The 19,827-nt window shown below is 33.5% G+C and overlaps 2 protein-coding genes across 4 annotated transcripts in view; one reads left to right on the top strand and one right to left on the bottom strand.

Moving 5' to 3' along the window:
- The window catches only part of tbc1d22a (TBC1 domain family, member 22a), a 308,060-nt gene extending 294,745 nt beyond the window's left edge, over positions 1–13,315 (bottom strand). For all 3 annotated transcript variants that reach the window (XM_056455444.1, XM_056455446.1, XM_056455445.1), the window contains exons 1-3: positions 13,116–13,315; positions 8,097–8,153; positions 3,826–4,253 (exon numbers count right to left, since the gene is read on the bottom strand). In XM_056455444.1, coding sequence (XP_056311419.1) covers positions 3,826–4,253; positions 8,097–8,153; positions 13,116–13,177 — 547 coding nt within the window. In that variant the 5' untranslated portion in view covers positions 13,178–13,315. The remainder of the gene's footprint in view (positions 1–3,825; positions 4,254–8,096; positions 8,154–13,115) is intronic.
- A 1,899-nt stretch (positions 13,316–15,214) lies between these two features.
- The window catches only part of cerk (ceramide kinase), a 54,420-nt gene continuing 49,807 nt past the window's right edge, over positions 15,215–19,827 (top strand). The window contains exon 1 of the mRNA XM_056455442.1: positions 15,215–15,525. Within this exon, the coding sequence (XP_056311417.1) occupies positions 15,375–15,525 (151 nt within the window). The 5' untranslated portion in view covers positions 15,215–15,374. The remainder of the gene's footprint in view (positions 15,526–19,827) is intronic.

The following is a 19,827-nucleotide window of genomic DNA, read 5'->3' as shown; positions in this document are numbered from 1 at the left end:
CTGTAATTCTGCAACATTTAAACATATTGATGCTAAACTTTATGTGCATCACTGGCACCTCAAAATAACCACCACACATAAATTTGGTAAAGCGCCACCTAGTGGTCACGTGCTATTAACCCCTAACTAACCATCAATAACGAATCTTCCAAAATGGTTAATAACTGTGGATTGCACAGGTTTATTGTTATATAATTAAAATCCAATTATTCCTTGAGTCATGTCAAAAACATTGATACCAAACATGCCATATTTGGACAAACTTCCTGTCGGTCATATTGATTCTGTTCAAAAACCTTCTTTTTCTAACTCCTCTTCGACCGTTAATTCAATTTTCACCAAATTTTAATATGATCATCTTCAGACCATGCTGACCAAAATTTATGTAATTCATATCAATCAGCAAAACAGTTATTGTTCACGGCATTGAAAAATATGCTAGCACGATGTCAAAGTGCACCTAAGGCTGCGACTCTGCAATGCTTCATCTTATTGACACTAAACTTTAGATGCGTCATTAGCAACTCACAATGACGCCAACAAATAAATTTGGTAACAGCGCCACCTAGTCGTCACGAGTTATAAACCGTTCACTAACCATCAATAATGAATTGATACCAAACCTTCCTCGACCATTTGCTGAAATATCACCAAATTTGATTCGGATCATTGTCAAACCATCTTGACCAAATGGTGTGAAAAATCTCGTCAATATACAAAAAGTTTTTTTGTTAACGACACCGACAAACATGCTCAACAGTGCTCATTCCGTCTCTGGACTGCTTTACTCATTTTGGCTCTGAACTGCTTGGCCCCTAATTGCTGCATACAGCTATATTTATTATTATTGTTGTGGTTGTTGCTTTTTTGGTAGGGGTGAAATATAAACTAATGTTGAAAAAAATGTATATAATTTAAAGCTCTTAACATAAGGCAGCAATATAAAATGTAGGGGGGGAAAATCAAGGGCATGTATAACTGTAATGGTTCTACAGTATTTACACAAACACATTATTATTTAATGCCAATTATTGTGTCCGAGTTTTGGCTAATTGAAAATATTCTACTGTATAAATGCTGCTGTTTTTGCAGTGTTGCATGCATGTTACAAAGAAATCAAAATGCCTCGGTGAACTGATTTTTTCAGGACACTCAGCCCAAACCCTGAGTGTCACTGTAAAATGTGATTGTATGCCTGTTAGAGGCATTGAATGTGTCTCTGGGTGACTTTGAGAGATTATTCTCGCATTAAGCATCATAACATCCACATTTAACGATGTTTGTGTAATCCCTGCAGAAATTAGACAGTGCGTGACGGCTGCTGACAGTGTCAACACAAAGTGCTATTAGAGCGGAGGCAGAAAACGTCAACGGGAAGTCCGTTAATAGTCATCCACCACCAATCAGGCTGGTAAACAAAACAACGAAAGAACTGTCAGTCAGTGTGGGTATATTGATGAAAACAGATACTCCTTGTCTGATATACACTGCAGTCCATAGGTAAATACTACAATGCTTTTATATTAGGGTTAGTTCAACAACAAAAAAATAAATGACCTTATTATTCTCTCTCATGTGGTTTTAAATTCAAGTTGTTGAGAGTTTTATTTCAGTATGTTGATTTGTTTCCAACTGAAAGTGAATATTGAAAAGGGGGTGGGGCTTTCTTTTTGTGCATCATTCCCTCATAGCAAACTAATGGTTAGAGGGGTGTGGTTAAGAATATTGTGGCAGAATCCATCAAACTGATGTCAAAAGAAAAGGACCACTTCTCCAAATGCGAAAGCAAATGGTGAGAATTTGATTGAAAATTATCAAAACAAACTTTTATGTTATAGTAGATTAACTTGCATGGATTAATTGTTCACCTAAAGAACAACATCATGCGCTAGCAAAATAATCATTGTAAAGTTTGATTTCACATGGACCTTAAACCATTATGAAATATGCCGGTAGCTAGAACCCGTTGGAAAAAGAGTCAATCCAAAATAATAATTTTTCTAGATTTCTTCTTTTGTGTTCAACAGAAGAAAGAAACTCAATTAGGTTTTAAACAAGTGAAATGTGAATAAATGGCAGAATTAAAAAATTTTTGGTTGAACTATCAATTTAATGAGCCCTAAAAGATGCAATCTTCAAAAAGATGTTACCATAATCACCTATTATGTAATCACCATTGACTAGTGAATAAAAGTTGTATAACTTTTAAGCTGTTCTTCTATTCTTCCCTTGAAAGCAGCCCTTCAGGTCACTGCATAACAATGAAGATCTGAGCCTGTAATGGTATTGAAATTAGGATGTGTTCACTTGATTTGCTCTCCTTCAGAAGAATCATACTGAAAGCCTGAGTAATAAGTAAGTCCAAAAACACATCCTTTAAATATTATAATAAACATTGGCATACCACTAATGCCAGTTTGCCTGGGCCTCAATAGGTTATATATATATATATATATATATATATATATATATATATATATATATATATATATATATATATTACAGCCTCAGGTTAATTATTGTAAGTTAGCTTAAACTATTTAATGAAGGTCAAGCTAATTAGTTTTAAAAAAGTAGAACCGCTTGATTATGAAAACTGATCACATGTATGATTTAAAAAGCAAACTCTTGTATGGTGATGATTGGTTGATCTTTGCTTCAAATGTCTTGACACTTGGTGACAATGAATCATAACATGACATTTTTATTTAGTTTAATAACAAACATAAGTAAATGTGCTCTTCTGCCTAACCAGCTTTACTGAGGTCAAGTTTGATTCATATTCACACATTCGTTCATTTTTGAACAGTGACAGCCTGTGACACAGTTTTGGGAAAATATAATCCCGCTGGTCTGTCAACAACTACGCTTGATAAAGTGTGTGTCTCCATAGAGTTTTCTAAAGTGTGTCGCACACCAGATGCGCCGCAACACAGCGCGTCGCAAACCAGACGCGCACATTCGCGTGTTATTTAAAATGAAACTATTCAGATGGCACTCTGTGGTGCGGCAGAAATATGAACAGTGTCCTGAGTTGTGGCTGGGCATCATGGACAGCCGCCGACTTGTGGCACCGGTGTGTGTACCCTCATAGAAACCTATGTTTAGAATTCTCAAACAGGTATGGGACGATAACCGTTTGCAAGGTATACAGCGGTTTGGAACAGTCAAGGTTTTAAAATTGTCAAAATTTACGGCAATACCGTTTCTAAGGTACGTGTACGATTTTATTATTTATTTTTTTGTTGTTTTTTAGGACAACAGTATCTCTAGCAGAAAAGATATTCAAAGATGCTGTTTTAAATTGTAAATCTGTTTTTGAAATAAATCAAGACAGCAGAAATCAAGAATTCATTTAAATTAATTAGCATTAGCGTGGCACTTCTGGTGTGCGACTCTCTTAACTGCTGAATGACATGATCTGGTGTTATATCTAATCAGTGCGCGCTCGAATGTTCATGACTTTAGGAGGCATAGCTTTGGACGGCAGGGGAGGGTCTTAAAATTTCTAAGCTATTATGCTAATGCTAGCATTCTGGCAGATCACCTACTGCACCTTTAAGCTAACATGACTAATTTAAGTAGATTAAACATAAAACAATTACGCTTCCCAAAAAAATTCCAAAAATGTGCTGTTTCAGTTCATTTTAAATAAGTGGTTTGAAGAAGCAGCAGAAATCTTTTTGTGTGTGTTTTTGTAGTTTTTAAAAACACAACACCTTAGTATTAATGTTTTGTAAACACCAAACATAAACCCCCACCCAAGCAATAAACCAGTCGAAAACAGTAAACAGAAAACCGGTTGTATGTTGATGTTTGACTGACCTTTAGGTGAACCAATAGGAGCTTCACTGTGTGACTTCACCAGTCTGCTATCGCCGAGTGGATAAGCATCTGAACTGAACGACACGTCTGCTGTCTCCGCCCCCTCTTCTCGCTCCTCCTCTTCCTCCAGCTCCTCCTCCTCTTCCTCGTGCACCTCCTCTCCATACTTTTCATCAGGCTCATTCGTCTTCTCCATCTGCTGCTGTCGTCTTTCCTGAAGCTTGCTATGGTTTTCGATCACTTTATTGGCCGTCTCCATGACGACCTCGATGTTGAGATTTTGGGCTGCCATTGCGAGAAGTTCATCGTCATCATCTCCCACGTCCCAGGCGTCACTGGTTATGCTTTCAAACTCTTGAAAGGTGGTGGCTTTCTTTGGTTTTCCTGGCGTAGACGCAGATGGAGGCTTGTTTCCTGCTTTCATCAAACTGCAACAGAATTTTTTTTTTTTTATATATATCAATCAAAATCATGCAGAGTGTTGGTGTTCTTTTATTAATATCCTACGTATACGCAAACACAATCATACATAACCCAGAAATCATCAGGGGTGGAGAGTAACTAAGTATTTTTTACTCAAAATATATACTCAAATACATCAGATAAGTATTAAAATTTATTAATATAATTTTGGGAAACTTTTACTTCACAACATTCCAAAAATATAGTACTTTTTACACCATTTCCTGAATAAAGCAGAGTAAAAGGTGAAAAAATAGGGAAAAAGGCAATTAATTTGTAAACAAGATAAATTTTATTTGTTAACTTGTGAAATTACTGAACGGTTCATTTGTGAATTGGACTGATATTTGCTCACAAGTCAGCAACTCATTGATTCAAATTATTGGTTCAGAGTGAGTCTCCAATAAATGAGTCACTTATTCCTAGGATCTATTCAGAGTGAGTTTCCAATAAACAACTCAGAGATTCAAATCATCCATTTGGAGTGAGTCTTCAGTATACAATTCACTGATTAAAGTGATCTGTTTGGAATGAGTCTTCAGTAAACAACCCACTTATTCAAATGATCCATTCATAGGGAGTCCCCAATAAATATTTCACAGATTCAAATGTTCCATTCAGAGTGAGCCTCCAGTAAATAACTCCCTGAACTAATTGGTCCACTCAGAATGAGTTGTCAGTAAACAGCTCACTTATTGAAGTGATGCATTCAAAGTAAGTCTCCAATAAATGATTCACTGGTTCAAATGATCGATTCAGAGTGAGTATCCATTAAACAACTCACTGATTCAATTAATTGGTTCAGGGTGAGTTGTCAGTAAGCAACTCACCAAGTGTTCAATTCAAAGTAAGTCTCCAATACATTATTCACTGATTCATATGATCCATTCAGAGTGAGTCTCTAGTAAACAACTCACGGAATCAATTAGTCCATTAAGAGTAAGTTGTCAGTAAACAACTCTCATATTCAGTTGATCCATCCAAAGTCTCCAATAAATGATTCACTGGTTTAAATGATCCATTCAGAGTGAGCCTCCAGTAAAAAAACCCACTGATTAAATTAATTAGTTCAGAGTGAGTTGTCAGTAAACAACTTACTGATTCAAGTGATCCATTTAAAGTGAGTGTCCAATAAATGATTCACTGATTTAAATTATCTATTTAGAGTGAGGCTCCAGTAAACAACTCACTGAATCAACTGGTACATTCAGAGTGAGTTGTCAGTAAAGAACTCACTTAATTAAGTGATCCATTCAAAATGAGTCTCCAATAAAAGATTCACTGGTTCATTCAGAGTGAGTCTCCAGTAAACATCTCACTAAATCAAGTGGTACATTCAGAGTGAGTTGCCAGTAAACAACTCTTATTCAATTGATCCATTTAAAAAGAGTCTCCAATGAAAGATTCACTGATTCAGATGATCCATCCAGAGCAAGTATCTAGTAAACAACTCACTTATTCAACTAATATGTTCAGAGTGAGTTGTCAATAAGCAAGTCACCGATTCAAGTGATTAATTCAAAATGAGTCTACAATAAATGATTCACTAATTAAAAACATCCATTCAGAATGAGTCTCTAGTAAACAACTCAATGATTCATTTAATTTGTTCAGAGCAAGTTGTCAGTAAAACACTCACTGATCCAAGTGATCCACTCAAAGTGAGTCTCAAATAAAGGATTAACTGATTTAAATAATTTATTCAGAGTGAGTCTCCAGTGCAAAAAAAAAAACTCATGAATTCAATTGATGAGTTCAGAATGAGTTTTCAGTAAACAACTCAGAGATTCAAGTGATCCATTCAAAATGAGTCTCCAATAAATGATTTACTTATTCAAATGATCCATTCAGAGTAAGCTTCCAGTAAACAACTCCCTGAATTAATTAGTCCATTCAGAGTGAGTTGTCAGTAAACAACTCTCTTTTTCAGTTGAATAATTCAAAATGAGTCTCCAATAAATGATTAATTAATTCAAATCCATCAAGAGTTAGTCTCAAAAGCAACTCACTGATTTAATTGATCCATTTAGAGTGAGTCTTCAGTTACAATTCAAGTTTATTCAAGTGATCTCCAGTAAATGACTCACTGATTTTACAAAATGATCTAAATTGGGTTCAAGTGAATATGGTTTTCACTTATATCATAATTAATAATCTGTGTTGCTATTAGAGTATGATAAGTTTTGATAATTCAACTTTCCAAAATAAATGTTTATTGGTAAGTCCTTTCACTTTTAGTACTTAAGTAAATTAAAAATCAAGGGCTTTTGCATTTTTGAGTCAAGTAATCTTGATAAGGAGGACTATATACTTTTACTGGAGTGTTCATTCATTTATCATTCTAGTTTCTCTGACAGCCCTAAGATTTCTGAGACGTGGAAAACGGATGGAATTCCAGAATCCAGGCATAAAAATAGAATTAGCTGTATTGCAAGGAATGCATAAGCTGTATAATGAGTTCAGAGGATTTGGCAGAGTTTGGATTAATAAATCATAAGTAGTGCTGTAAGCCACTCAAATTGAGATGTGGACTAGTACATGAGAATATTATTCAAGGAACAATTCCATTTTTTTCTTTTTAAAACAAGCCATTTTTCAAGTCACAAAGTTAAAATGTTGACTTTTAATATTTTTGAATGTATTCTGTGTAAGGAGGAAACACTTTTAGCTTAGCTTAGCATAAAACATTCAAATGGTTTGATTGGACCATTAGCATCAATTTCATTAAAAATGGCATAATTATTTAAGCGAGATACTAATGTCTAATCCAATTCAATGCTACAGTTTGTTTCCTCTGAAAATGTACAGTCTTTTTTTTTTTTTTTGTCTGTGTAACCCTGTCCATAGCAAGTTTAGCCAATTACATTTCTACAGTGTAGTTCCTACTTTTATCTGACTAAAAAACGCGAAACTTTTCATTTTTCCATGAGACCACGGTGGAAATAAAGATTAGTTCACAAAGTAATTACAGAAGAGTCAAGCTTTATATAGGAAAATTATTAAAACTCATTCTTAAACAATATGCTAATGGTCTAATCCAATTCAATGATCTATGCTAAGCTAAGCTAAATGTGCTCCCGCCAGATACAGACATCAGCTGAATGGATTAAAAAAGCGCTAAAATTGAACTGTTTATCTCTAGGTGACTAGTAAAATGAGCCTTTTTAAAATAAATGGATTGTTCCTTAAAGAAATAACTTTACTTTTTAAGAAACTACTAATTTAAATAAAATAATTAAATCTTAAAATAATTAATAATTACAACAACGGCATTTAACATTCATATTTCCACTCGCAGTACCCATGATATTAATCTCATTGTAAAAACAACAAAGGCAGCTGCTTCTGGTCGAGCTCAGGCACGTAGTTTCACGTGGCACTTTAATAGGTAGGGTTTGCTGATTCATTGTAGTAACATCTGCGGTTGTGACAAACAACACAACAACAAGTGTGAACTGACAAGAATGGTTACAGCACTTCCACTATTTTTTATACAACGCTAAGTCAACATCATAAGTGACCCTCACATTCTGATATGTTGTTTATGGGTTCACTGTGAAAGATTAATCTGCGCACTTTATTGCAAAGGGTGGAAATATTACCTTTAATTAAAAAGTTATGTTTGACTAACACCTACTTAAAAAAAACTAAAGCAAAAGCATTTAAAAAGAACATATCTGAACATTCTTATTTTTTTTCTGAAAGTTTGAATGTGGTTTCAGCAATTATAAAACCATTAGTCAATAAAAGTACACTGAAAACATGTTTAGATTTACAAACACATCATTTCTTTTCAATATAACTCTTACTTGGCATGTAGCAGAGGATCAAATGGGGGATGTTGGGCTCCGTAAACATGTTGGATACTGTAAAAAGGAAGTTTAAAAAGTGTTAAGACACATGTTTAGATGAAGGAGAAAAACATCTCTATTAATTTTATAATTGACCTTTTTTATATTTATATAATGTGACAATAAACAAACAATTTGACAATTTAGAAAGTAATGAAGCAAATCTCAACTTCAATCAAACACAACTATGCTTTATTTAAAAAAGTATAAAAATGTTAGATTTACATCTACACTACTGACCAATACATTTAGAATAGTGTTTATCTGGTCACCAATCAAGCATTTACTTCATCAAATTCACAGTGAAGAGTAAAAATATTTACTTTTTTTTTTTACTATTTAAAATATTGAAGTTTTATATATATAATTTATAATTTTATAATTTATAAATATAATTTAAAATGTCATTTATTTCAAAGCTGAATTTTAAGCATCATTACTCCAGTTGTATGATACTTCAGAAACCATTCTAATATTCTGATTTGCTGTTCAAAATAATAATAATTTAATATTAAAAACAGCTTTTTTTCAGCTTTATCTGATGAAGAAAGAGTTCAGAAGAAAAGCATTTATCTGAAATACAGATCTTTTGTGACATTATAAGTGTCTTTATCATCAACTTTAATCAATTAAAAGCATCTTTGATAAGTGGAAGTATGAATTTCTATAATTCATTTACCAAAAATAAATCAATACATAAAGTAAAATAAATTAAATTGATTTAAAAAGATGATACTGAGTCCAAGCATTTGAATGGTACAGGGTATAAAGTTAGCTTTATATTTAAGGTGTTAAAAATATAATGTTATAATTCCTATTTTCTTTCTATTCTTTCAAAACTTCGAAAAAAAATACTCAACTCCTAATAAATTATGTTATTACTATTATTATCAACATTCTTCTTTTTCTACTTCTTTTTTAATTTAAGTATTTATTTATTTAATGTATTATTTATTTATTTATTTTGAGCATCAAATAAGCAATTGAAGATGCTTTCCGAAGGATCATGAGACTAGATTAATGATGCTGAAAATCCAGCTTTAAAATCACTGCAATAAATTAGATTGTAAATATATTTACATCGAAAACATTTACTTCATAAAGTATTTATATACCACTTTATATAGCACTTTAAATAGAAATTATATTACAGTCTTTTCCTGTTTTCGATATATATGGTTTTGGATTAAATAAATGCAGACTTGGTGAGCAGATATTTAAATATTTTCTAAATTATGTTTAACAGAGCATGGAAACTTTCACAGTATGTCTGATAATATTTTTTTTTCTTCAGAAGAAAGCCTTATTTGTTTTATTTCGGCTAGAATAAAAGCAGTTGTTAATTTTTTATAAACCATTTTAAGGTCAAAATAATAAGCCCATTTAAGCTATTTTTTTTTCAATAGTCTACAGAACAAACCATCATTATATAATAAATTGCCTAATTACCCTAACCTGCCTATTTAACCTAATTAACCTAGTTAAGCCTTTAAATGTCACTTTAAGCTATATAGAAGTGTCTTGAAAAATATCTAGTCAAATAGTATTTGCTGTCATAATGGCAAATATAAAATAAATCAGTTATTAGAAATTAGTAATTAAAACTTTTATGTTTAGAAATGTGTTGAAAAAAACAGAAATTGGGGAAAAAATCAAACATGGGGCTAATAATTCTGACTTCAACTGTATATATATTAAAAATCTTTCGAATCTAAAACTTTTGACAAGTAAACAGCCTGTCATAATATATATTATATAATAATATATATTATGACATATTATGCCTTGAAATTATTCGTTACTACAGCAGAATAATTTAAAAAAAAACAGGAACCGAAAAGATTGCATGATTTTCCTGGTTGGCAGCAGAGACTACAGTAAAGTATTAATAGTTGTGTAAATACCACCAACTGATGCCCTAATTATTGTTTTCTTTGATCGTGATTGTACACTCAAAAATTATGTTTGCTTTTGCTCAAACTACTTACATTAAATGAGCAGAAAAAAAACATGCATCTTAAATTTTTCAAGGGGGGCAACTTAATTGTTTTACGTTCAATCCACTTAAATTTGTAAAACTAATAAGTTACCTCATGTAACTCATTACAAATACTATCTTTTGATCATAAAACTATATTTGACATTATGAGGATGAATTTGTTCAGACACGGTTTAACTCTGACTTTTTGTCAGATTTCATTCTCATTTTCTGATCAAGAGATGTGTGATAATGTAAAAAATGTTGAAGGGGTCTAAACAATTTTTCTGTTTGATTCACTGGATCTTACATTAATACACAGTTTTCCTTTCATAAAGTTGTCAGCTGCTTTTTAAATTGGTACTTTTTATTGGTAGCAAGTACTGCGTGGAGGGAATGTTGGCTTTATATTCACACATTCAGAGTTCGCATTCACTAAATGTTGTTGATATTTTCTGCAAGGCAATTTGATACAGTTGATGAGACAAAAAAACTGAACACATTGTAAAGAGCAATGAATAACAATAGTACATGTTTGTATCAATGTTATGGAAAGTATTATTTATATGTTTCTTGGATTGTTGCCCACCCAAAGTAAAATTTAAAAAGGCTAACACTGATTAATTATAATGACAACAATTACAATTAATTATTATACTGTTATGAGTGCAATGGTACAACTTGTGACATGGACCATGTATTGTTTACCATGCTACTTTGAATATTTGATCTGAAATCCACATGACAACCTCAAAACATTATGCAATTTTGAGTGTGTCTCACACAAGTGGTGTAAAGCAACAAATTACAAATACTCAAACTACTGTAATTGAGTAGTTTTTCTCAGAAATTGTAATTTACCAAGTAGTTTTATAAATGTGTACTTTTACTTTCCCTTACGTACACTTTTAGTGTAGTATTGGTAACTTTACTCCACTACTTTCTTTCAACCTGCAGTCACTACTTTATTTTTTCTTGTCTATGGGGATTAGAAGAATCAATCCTGTGATTCCTGTCCAATCAAATCACACATAGAAGGTAAATCGCATCATAATGAACTACCTCAATACATGGGCGTTATATAATTGCAGCAAACAGTTTGGAAGCATTAAAAGTGTTCAAGAAGACGTCCAAAATCTTTACACACATTGGCCCAGAGACTGTTTAGATGCATGCCAATGATGAGAAGAAGACAAATGTTTAGTGTCTCATGAGCGAAATGGCTTTAAACACTCAGCAGGCATAAGACGTCAACATGACGTCATATTGATGTTGTACCACAACGTTGTTAAGACATTGCATTTTGTCTGGAAATGAAAATCGGGCTGATGTCAGAACCCAACGTCAGGCTAACAACGTCAATGTCCAACATCCAACATAAAAGCAACAAAATATCAATGTCTAATGATGTTACAGTGTGGCGTTGTGTGAGCGTTACCACTATGACGTCTATCAGATGTTGAATTTTAGTTGCCATACCTGAAGAATAAATGTCAGTATTTGATGTCAATATGATGTTGGATTTTGGCCACTTTCTAACACAACCTAAAATCGACCAAATACCAATGTCATTTGATGCTGTTGTTGGGCATCAAAATAACGTTGTCCTTAGACGTTGGCTAGACATTGAATTTTAGTCACCTGACATCATGACCTAAATCTAACCTAATATAAACATTCTATGATGTCGTGTGCCTGCTGGGCAATGACTAAATGCACTACAGAATATTATGTTTACACCAACACAGTCTCACGGCAATTCGTAACTTTTTGATTTAGTGGCTAATTCGTATGAATTCGTACGATCTAATTCGTACAATTTAGTTTGATTTGCTCATCCCCCAATGACGGTTGGGTTTAGGGGTGGGGTTATGTACCATGCCTCGTTTTTAATATCGTACAAGTTCAGTTGTACGAATTAGCCACTAAACTGACAAAACGTAAAATACTTACGGTTTCTCGTGAGATCAGGCTGGTTTGCACACATTAACAAATTACATGTAAATCCATCAGCTTTTCACAGCATAATACCCACGACTCGAGTACTTTTGAAAGGTCTCCTTTTACTCATACTGATATTTGAGTAATATTTAAAACAGATACGTTTACTCTACTTGCACTACATTTTTAGGCAAGCAATGGTACTTTTACTTAAGTATGACCTTTCAGTACTCTTTCCACCACTACAAACCACCTGTAGAAAACACACTCTTTCATCTCTCTGACGCTTTAAACAACACTTGCATTAGTTTTGCACCAGACACATTCTTCTTACAATCACTCCATATCTCAAAAAAATAATTATAATAATACATTTTGCATTTGAGAAGTGTGCCTCAAACAGGTGAGTGGGCTTGACAAACCACCTGTAGAAACACTATTCTGTCTATGATTGAAATAAAACTCCCCCTCCTTACTCTTGCACTTAACTCTCAGAGCATTAACAGTTCCTTTGTAAAATTAGCACTATTAATGCCTCTTCTCTTTAATTTTACGTTGCTTAGGACAAAAGCTAAATGACAAAATGTCAAATCGCACATAAGAATGACTTTAACGAAAAATAGAGAAATTTTATAAACAATAATAAAACTGCAGTCATAACTGCATCTTAAGACTTGTCAAAAGAGGGCCTAGCATCATATAGCTATAAGGCTAACACCTGATTTATAAACTAGAATATAACAACTGAGCTTTGACAACAGATATCATCACCATATACAACGTTGATCAGACCCCATACGTTAGAGTAATAGCAATATAATTATGATCAATATAAACTTAGTCCATCATTAACTTCAATGCAAACATAAAGCTAGCACACAATCACATGCCTAAAATAGATCAGATTTGAGTGACACGTGTCGTTACGAACACCCAGAGCTCCTCTTGTGAATTCTGGCGTTGGAACAGATTGTTTACTTTATTGCATATGTATTTAAACGCACATATATACACACATATAGCTAACACAGAGACATTAGCATGAACACGTCACTCACTTCCCAGGAACCTTGGCTGTGTTTCTCTTCCAGAACTGCTTTTTGTTGCCGTCACTTGACATCGTTTGGCTTCGGAGCACTCGCTCATATATTAATTTAGACAATGGGGTTGATAAGTTGTGCAAGTCGTGCACGAAGAGTTTATTTACACCTCAATTTCTCTTCGCAAACTCAGAGAGCCGCCATGTTGGTACCGCCCACCGCACATAAACGCAGTAGTGATTGGTTAAAGGGACACATGAGTGGCTGCTAAACAGCCAATCACAAGTGGAAATCTCTACACAACTTCTTTCGTTTTTAAAGGAGTTGTTGATATTTTCTGCAAGGGAATTTGATACAGTTGATGAGACAAAACAATTGAACACATTGTAAAGAGCAATGATAAACAATAGTACATGTTTGTATCAATGTTATGGAAAATATTATTTATATGTTTCTTGGATTGTTGCCCACCCAAACATTTAATACAACAACTGTTTTACAGAAATGTTTACCATTAACATTATTATAACATTATTAATGTTATGGCTGTTTAGGATATGTTATCATTTACTTTATTCAAAACGCATAAACAAACTGAAAAAATGTGTCATTTGCATGGTTTTGGTTCATTATAAGGACTCCCTGCTGAAAAATCCAGCTTAAACCAGCCTAGGCTGGTTGGCTGGTTTTAGCTGGTTGACCAGCCTGGTTTTAGAGGGGTTTTGGCCATTTCCAGGCTGGTTACCAGCCTTTTCCAGCCTGGTTTTAGCTGGTCAGGCTGGAAAATAACCAGCTAAATCCAGCTAAAACCAGCTTGACCAGCCTGGTTTAAGATGGACATAGCTGGTTTTGGCTGGGCTCCCAGCCTGGCTAGGTGGTCAAGCTGGTTTTAGCTGGTCATTTTCCAGCCTGACCAGCTAAGACCAGGCTGGAAATGGCTGGAAACCAGCCTGGAAATGGCCAAAACTTCTCTAAAACCAGGCTGGTCAACCAGCTAAAACCAGCCAACCAGCCTAGGCTGGTTTAAGCTGGATTTTTCAGTAAGAGATGTTTTAATATATTAGGCTATTTATAAAAAAGTTCAAAACCATTTCCTCCCAATTCCAAATCTACAATTTAATTTCTTCAGCAGTGTATTTTTTGTGACTTTATAAAAACAATTGGTCCCAACGTTACATTTGTGAAATGACAAAAAGCAAGAAAGTTAAGTTCAAAATATTGTATCTATAGCATTCTAATATTTTATGACAGTTAACGCGTAATAATATAATATAATATAATATAATATAATATAATATAATATAATATAATATAATATAATATAATATAATATAATACAGGGTGACACGGTGGCGCAGTGTTTAGCACTGTCGGCTCACAGCAAGAAGGTCGCTGGTTCGAGTCCCGGCTGGGTCAGTTGTCATTTCTGTGTGGAGTTTGCATGTTCTCCTCGTGTTGGCGTGGGCTTCCTTTGGGTGCTCAGGTTTCCCTACAAGTCCAAAGACATGTGTAGGTGAATTGGGTAAGCTAAATTGTCCTTAGTTTATGTGTGTGAATGAGAGTGTATGGGTGTTTCCCAGTACGGGGTTGCAGCTGGAAGGGCATCCGTTGCGTAAAGCATATGCTGGATAAGTTGGCAGTTCATTCCACTGTGGTGACCCCTGGTGAATAAAGGAACTAAGCCGAAGGAAAATTAATTAATTAATATTTTTTATAATATAATATAGGCTAATGTGATATAATATAATATAATATAATATAATATAATATAATATAATATAATATAATATAATATAATATAATATAATATATATTTTTTAATTATTGTCAATGCTTGAACAAGGCATTAATAATTTTGATCAGTTTTCATTCATAATATTTACATCCAGCTAAAAATAATAATAACACAAAAAAAATATATATATAACTGAATAAATAATATAACAAAAAAAATTATAAATAAAGGGAAGTAAGTATTAGGATAGTTGAAGCTCTCAAAAAAATGAAACCAAATATTGTCTTCTAATTATTGTTGACAGTACACACAAACAGCACTTCCTACAATAGGATTACGCGTGACGCATATCTCGTAGACTCCTCCTACTTTATCAGGGAAGAGAAAAACCGCTATGTAGCCAAAGTGCTTAGGAGAAAACGAGCAGCGTTGTGGCCATTGTAGTCATTTCGTAATAATTTAAAGCGTCGGGTGGTATAGCATAAGCCCGTTTTGAAGATGAAAGTGAGATAACTAGTGCGCATTGGTTGTTAAGGGTAGAAATGGAGAAGCAGTCGCCTCTGCTGTGTTCTGAGCTGAGTGTTCAGCGCAGACTGTATGAGGTCACATTAAACTGCGCGATTCTCGCGTGGAAAGACGTACAAAACGCCAAAAAACACACCGGACGCGCCATATATGGAGCTGTCAAAGCTGGTGAGTTAAATATTTAATACAATAATATCACCAACGAGGCTACACAATGCGTTCCGCTGCTTTGTTGTTCGTTCAAATGGTCTGTGTGTCTCAAAACAGAATAAGCTGTCTACCTAGTAGACCTCAGTTGTGGGCATCGCATGTACAAGGGATCACAACGCAGTAGCTTTTGCTTACTCAGAACGTGTACTGTACACCATTTATGACGCAATAAATCGCTGCCAACTTGAATGACGTGTAAGATGGCATAAAACACTGCTGACTCAGATCTTTTTGAAATATTTTAGACTCCAAACATGTCTGTGTTGTATAAAGGGTGCTTGTGATGTATTCTAGCAAGAAACCTAACTTTGAATTGAGTAGTTGGTTATGTTTTTGCATATTCAGACTTTGGCGTTTAATAAAATAGTAAAGCAGATTTTGTAAAGGCTAATACAAATTAATTATAATGACGTATTGTTGTTATGAGGACAACGGGACAACTTGTCCCTGTGGTATGTTGTTTACCATGCTACTTTGAATATTTGGTCTGAAAACTTATGTAAGTATGACTTCAAAACAACATGATCACCATTTAATTGACTGACAGTATGTTGTAATTTGATAGTCACTGGGTGCTAATATGAATTACTTATTTAGAATTGGCCAAGAACATTTCCTGAAATTATATTAAGAATTTAAATTTTGAATGTGCAATTATAAAACCAACTTTACCCCAATCAACTAGTAATGGCTGTCAAACATTTAGGCTAAAATGGGGGTTCATGTCTAAAATTGCTACAAATTTAAGCTATTCAAGATAAACCATGAAACATATTTGTTATACACAATCATGCTGCATTCATCGCGATGTTGTTTGTTAAATAGATAATTGGTCTAGTTTCAAGTCAGTCAAGTCAGTCCTGAAAAAGTTAGCTAAGACCACACTTTCAGAAATAAAGGTACGCGAGCTGTCACTGAGATTTTCAAAAGGTACACATTTGTACTTAATAAGTGCATATTGGTACCTTAGAAGTATATATTAGTACCTAAAAATTTTAAGAGGAACACTTTTGTACTTTTTAGGTAGTAATATATACTTTTGAGGTACAAATATGCACTCTTTAAGCGCAAATGTGTATTTTTTTTTAAAAGGTACGTATTTCGTATCGAAAAAGGTACGAGTTCGTATCGAAAATTATATCATTCATTCATTCATTCATTTTCTTTCGGTTCAGTCCCTTTATTAATCCGGGGTCGCCACAGCAGAATGAACCGCCAACTTATCCAGCATATGTTTTACACAGCTGATGCTCTTCCAACCACAAACCAACACTGGGAAACACCTGTACACTCTCATTCACACATATACACTATGGCCAATTTAGATTATTCAATTCCCCTATAGCACGGGTGTTTGGACTGTGGGGGAAACAGGAGCACCCAAAGGAAACCCAAGCGAACACTGGGAAAACATGCAAACTTCACACAGAAATCCCAACTTACCCAGCTGGGGCTCAAACCAGCAACACTTTTGCTTAGAGGCGATCGTGCTACCCACTGCGCCACCGTGACGCCTGAAAATTATATCGAAAATCAATATTTTTCAAGGTACCATATCAAAGTTATATATATCGTCACCTAGGAATTATAAGGTTCTATCTGACATTTTTTGTCAAAATTGAGTTATTAACATATTCTTATTAAATGACAACTTATTTACATTATGGGATGTTTTTTTTTAAAGTTGTTTGCATTTTAAGACTTTAAAAACAAATGTTACACACATACTGTTTGCTATGGACTGCAAAAACATTAAAGCTCAATATCTCAAAATCATTCAGAATGCAGATAGAACCTTATAATTCCAAGGTGACGATATATATATATATATTGCTTCTTAGACTTTACACACCTGAAACTTGTCTATAGCACTTGTTCACTGCTACTCTTATAGTCCTCATTTGTAAGTCGCTTTGGATAAATATATAAATTATTATTATTTAATATTTTATTTTTTAGGTATTATTTGTATTATTATTTAAAATATGAAATGTGTATTATTAACTATTAAACATGCTTAAATTGCTATTTAATTTATTTTAAATAATGGACTGCAGTGTAGTGCAGCACAGGCCGGATTACTGGGTTGGAATCTGGATTCTTATCCTGGAACTTATGTACTTATGTAATGCATCATGTGACAAGATAAGTATATTTTGTTTACAGAAGTCTGTTTCACTCCTACATAAGTTTGTTGTGCACTTTGTTGTGTGGTCCTGTTGTATTGCAGAACGCTTTCTGCGGTAGGAAAATGATATGAGTGTATGAAACGGTTTAATGGTATATGTTTAGGCTTGTTGGTGGGATAATGGGTAGGTCAACATGTCAACGGTGTAATTACAGATGTATTTACAGAAGTTAATTACTGCTCTGCTTATATTATCATATTTTAAAAATATGAATACAATGCAAAAACATTTATTAGGGCTGTGCAATTTGACAATATATAGACTTTTTTTATGTCAGTCGTTTCATATTGTTCTGTGCCATTAGATTTATGGTGTCGTAACATACATTGTTTACAGTAATACGTGTTTTTTTCATAATATGATTTGAGCGCATTACACTCCCCCAGACGCAAACGCAAATAACAGCCTGGTGAGAAAGTTGCAAGTTTGAAAGAACAATGTTTATGTGTTGCATTTTATGTAGTGATATTTTATGTTGGGCCTTTAATCATTTGGGTTTTTTTAATATGTGTTTATTTTTTTAATTTCTGTATCGATTGCTACAGAATTCCAGTATCATGACAACTGAGCCCTAACATCTGTATTAGATTTGAACAAATTAAAATCTGTGCGAAATCAAAATTTACAATGTTTATTTAAAGTTACAACTTTTGAGTGGCCTAGTGAAAGTCCTGATCTGAATCTAATTGAGATTCTGTGGCATGACCTTAAAAGGGCAGTTCCAGTGTGGCTGAATTACAACAATTCTGCAAAGATGAGTGGGCCAATATTCCTTCACAGTGCTGAGGTCAGAGATTGTTTGTTTCCTTCTGTCTTTACTGGCCTGTCGTCTTATGGCTGCTGCTTTATACGTGGTTAATAAATCTCTAGATATGTGTCATGAGTTGACATAAATTAACCTGAAGGTTTGTTAATCAGTTATTTGTTTGTCATTGTTTAATGAATTAATCAGTCAAATTGGGAATAAAACATGCAAAGTCATGAGAATCCTTTCCAAAGGGACATTTTAGTCAATAGAGTGACGGCAAATTACATAAAAAGTCTAATTAGTGCATAAAGTTCTATTTTTAAAGTTTTATACCAAGGGATGCAAAAAAAGCAGACAAGCTTCAGAAAAAGAAATAAATAAATGAGTTCTTATTGTTTCTAACCTCTTTTGCTTATTGTATAAAACAAAAATAGCTCATATACTAGAGCAAAGTATGTCATGCTTTGGACCTACTTTGGTTAACACTGTACACAGACATGTCAAAAAACTAATAACTAAACAAAAAAATAAACCTTTTTTCACACTTAAAACAGAACATCTGTCATGAATATATTAAATATTGCGAAAAATAGCCAAGTATAAATATTAAAATACAAAAAAGTTTTTAAAAAGTTTAATGGGGTGCATGCGAACACAGAATCCCTTCCAAAAGTTTCCTTTACATATTTTTAATTTGAAACCTCTTCAACTTTTACTCAGAAATTGCTAGTAAATTCCTGAAACAGTTTTGTAAAACAATATTTACATATTATTTATGTATTGTTTATATATATATATATATATATATATATATATATATATATATATATATATATATATATATATATATATATATATATATATATATATAAGATATATATATATATAAGATATATATATAAGATATATATATAAGATATCAAAGATAACACAATCAAACACATTCAGTTTTGAAATTTAAGCTTTTTATTATTAAGGAAAAACAAAGTACAAAACCGCATAGCCCTGAGTGAAAAAGTGTTTGCCCCTAAACCTAATAACTGGTTGGGCCACGCTTTGCAGCAACAACTGTAATCAAGTGTTTTCAATAACTTGCAATGAGTCTGCTACAGTGCTTTGGAGGTATTTTGGCCCACTCATCTCTGAGTTGTTGCAATTCAGCCACATTGGAGGGATTTTGAACATGAGCCGCATTTTTTAATTCATGCCACTCAGCATCTCAGTTGGGTTCAGGTCAGGACTTTGATTAGGCCACTATCACTAAAAGTGATCATATATTGGATAAAGTGCTTGAAACATCTTGAAATTGTAATTATGTTGCTT

Source organism: Danio aesculapii, chromosome 4 (genome assembly GCF_903798145.1).
Source record: "Danio aesculapii chromosome 4, fDanAes4.1, whole genome shotgun sequence".
NCBI lineage: Eukaryota > Metazoa > Chordata > Actinopteri > Cypriniformes > Danionidae > Danio > Danio aesculapii.
This window is presented reverse-complemented; position numbering and strand designations above follow the sequence as displayed.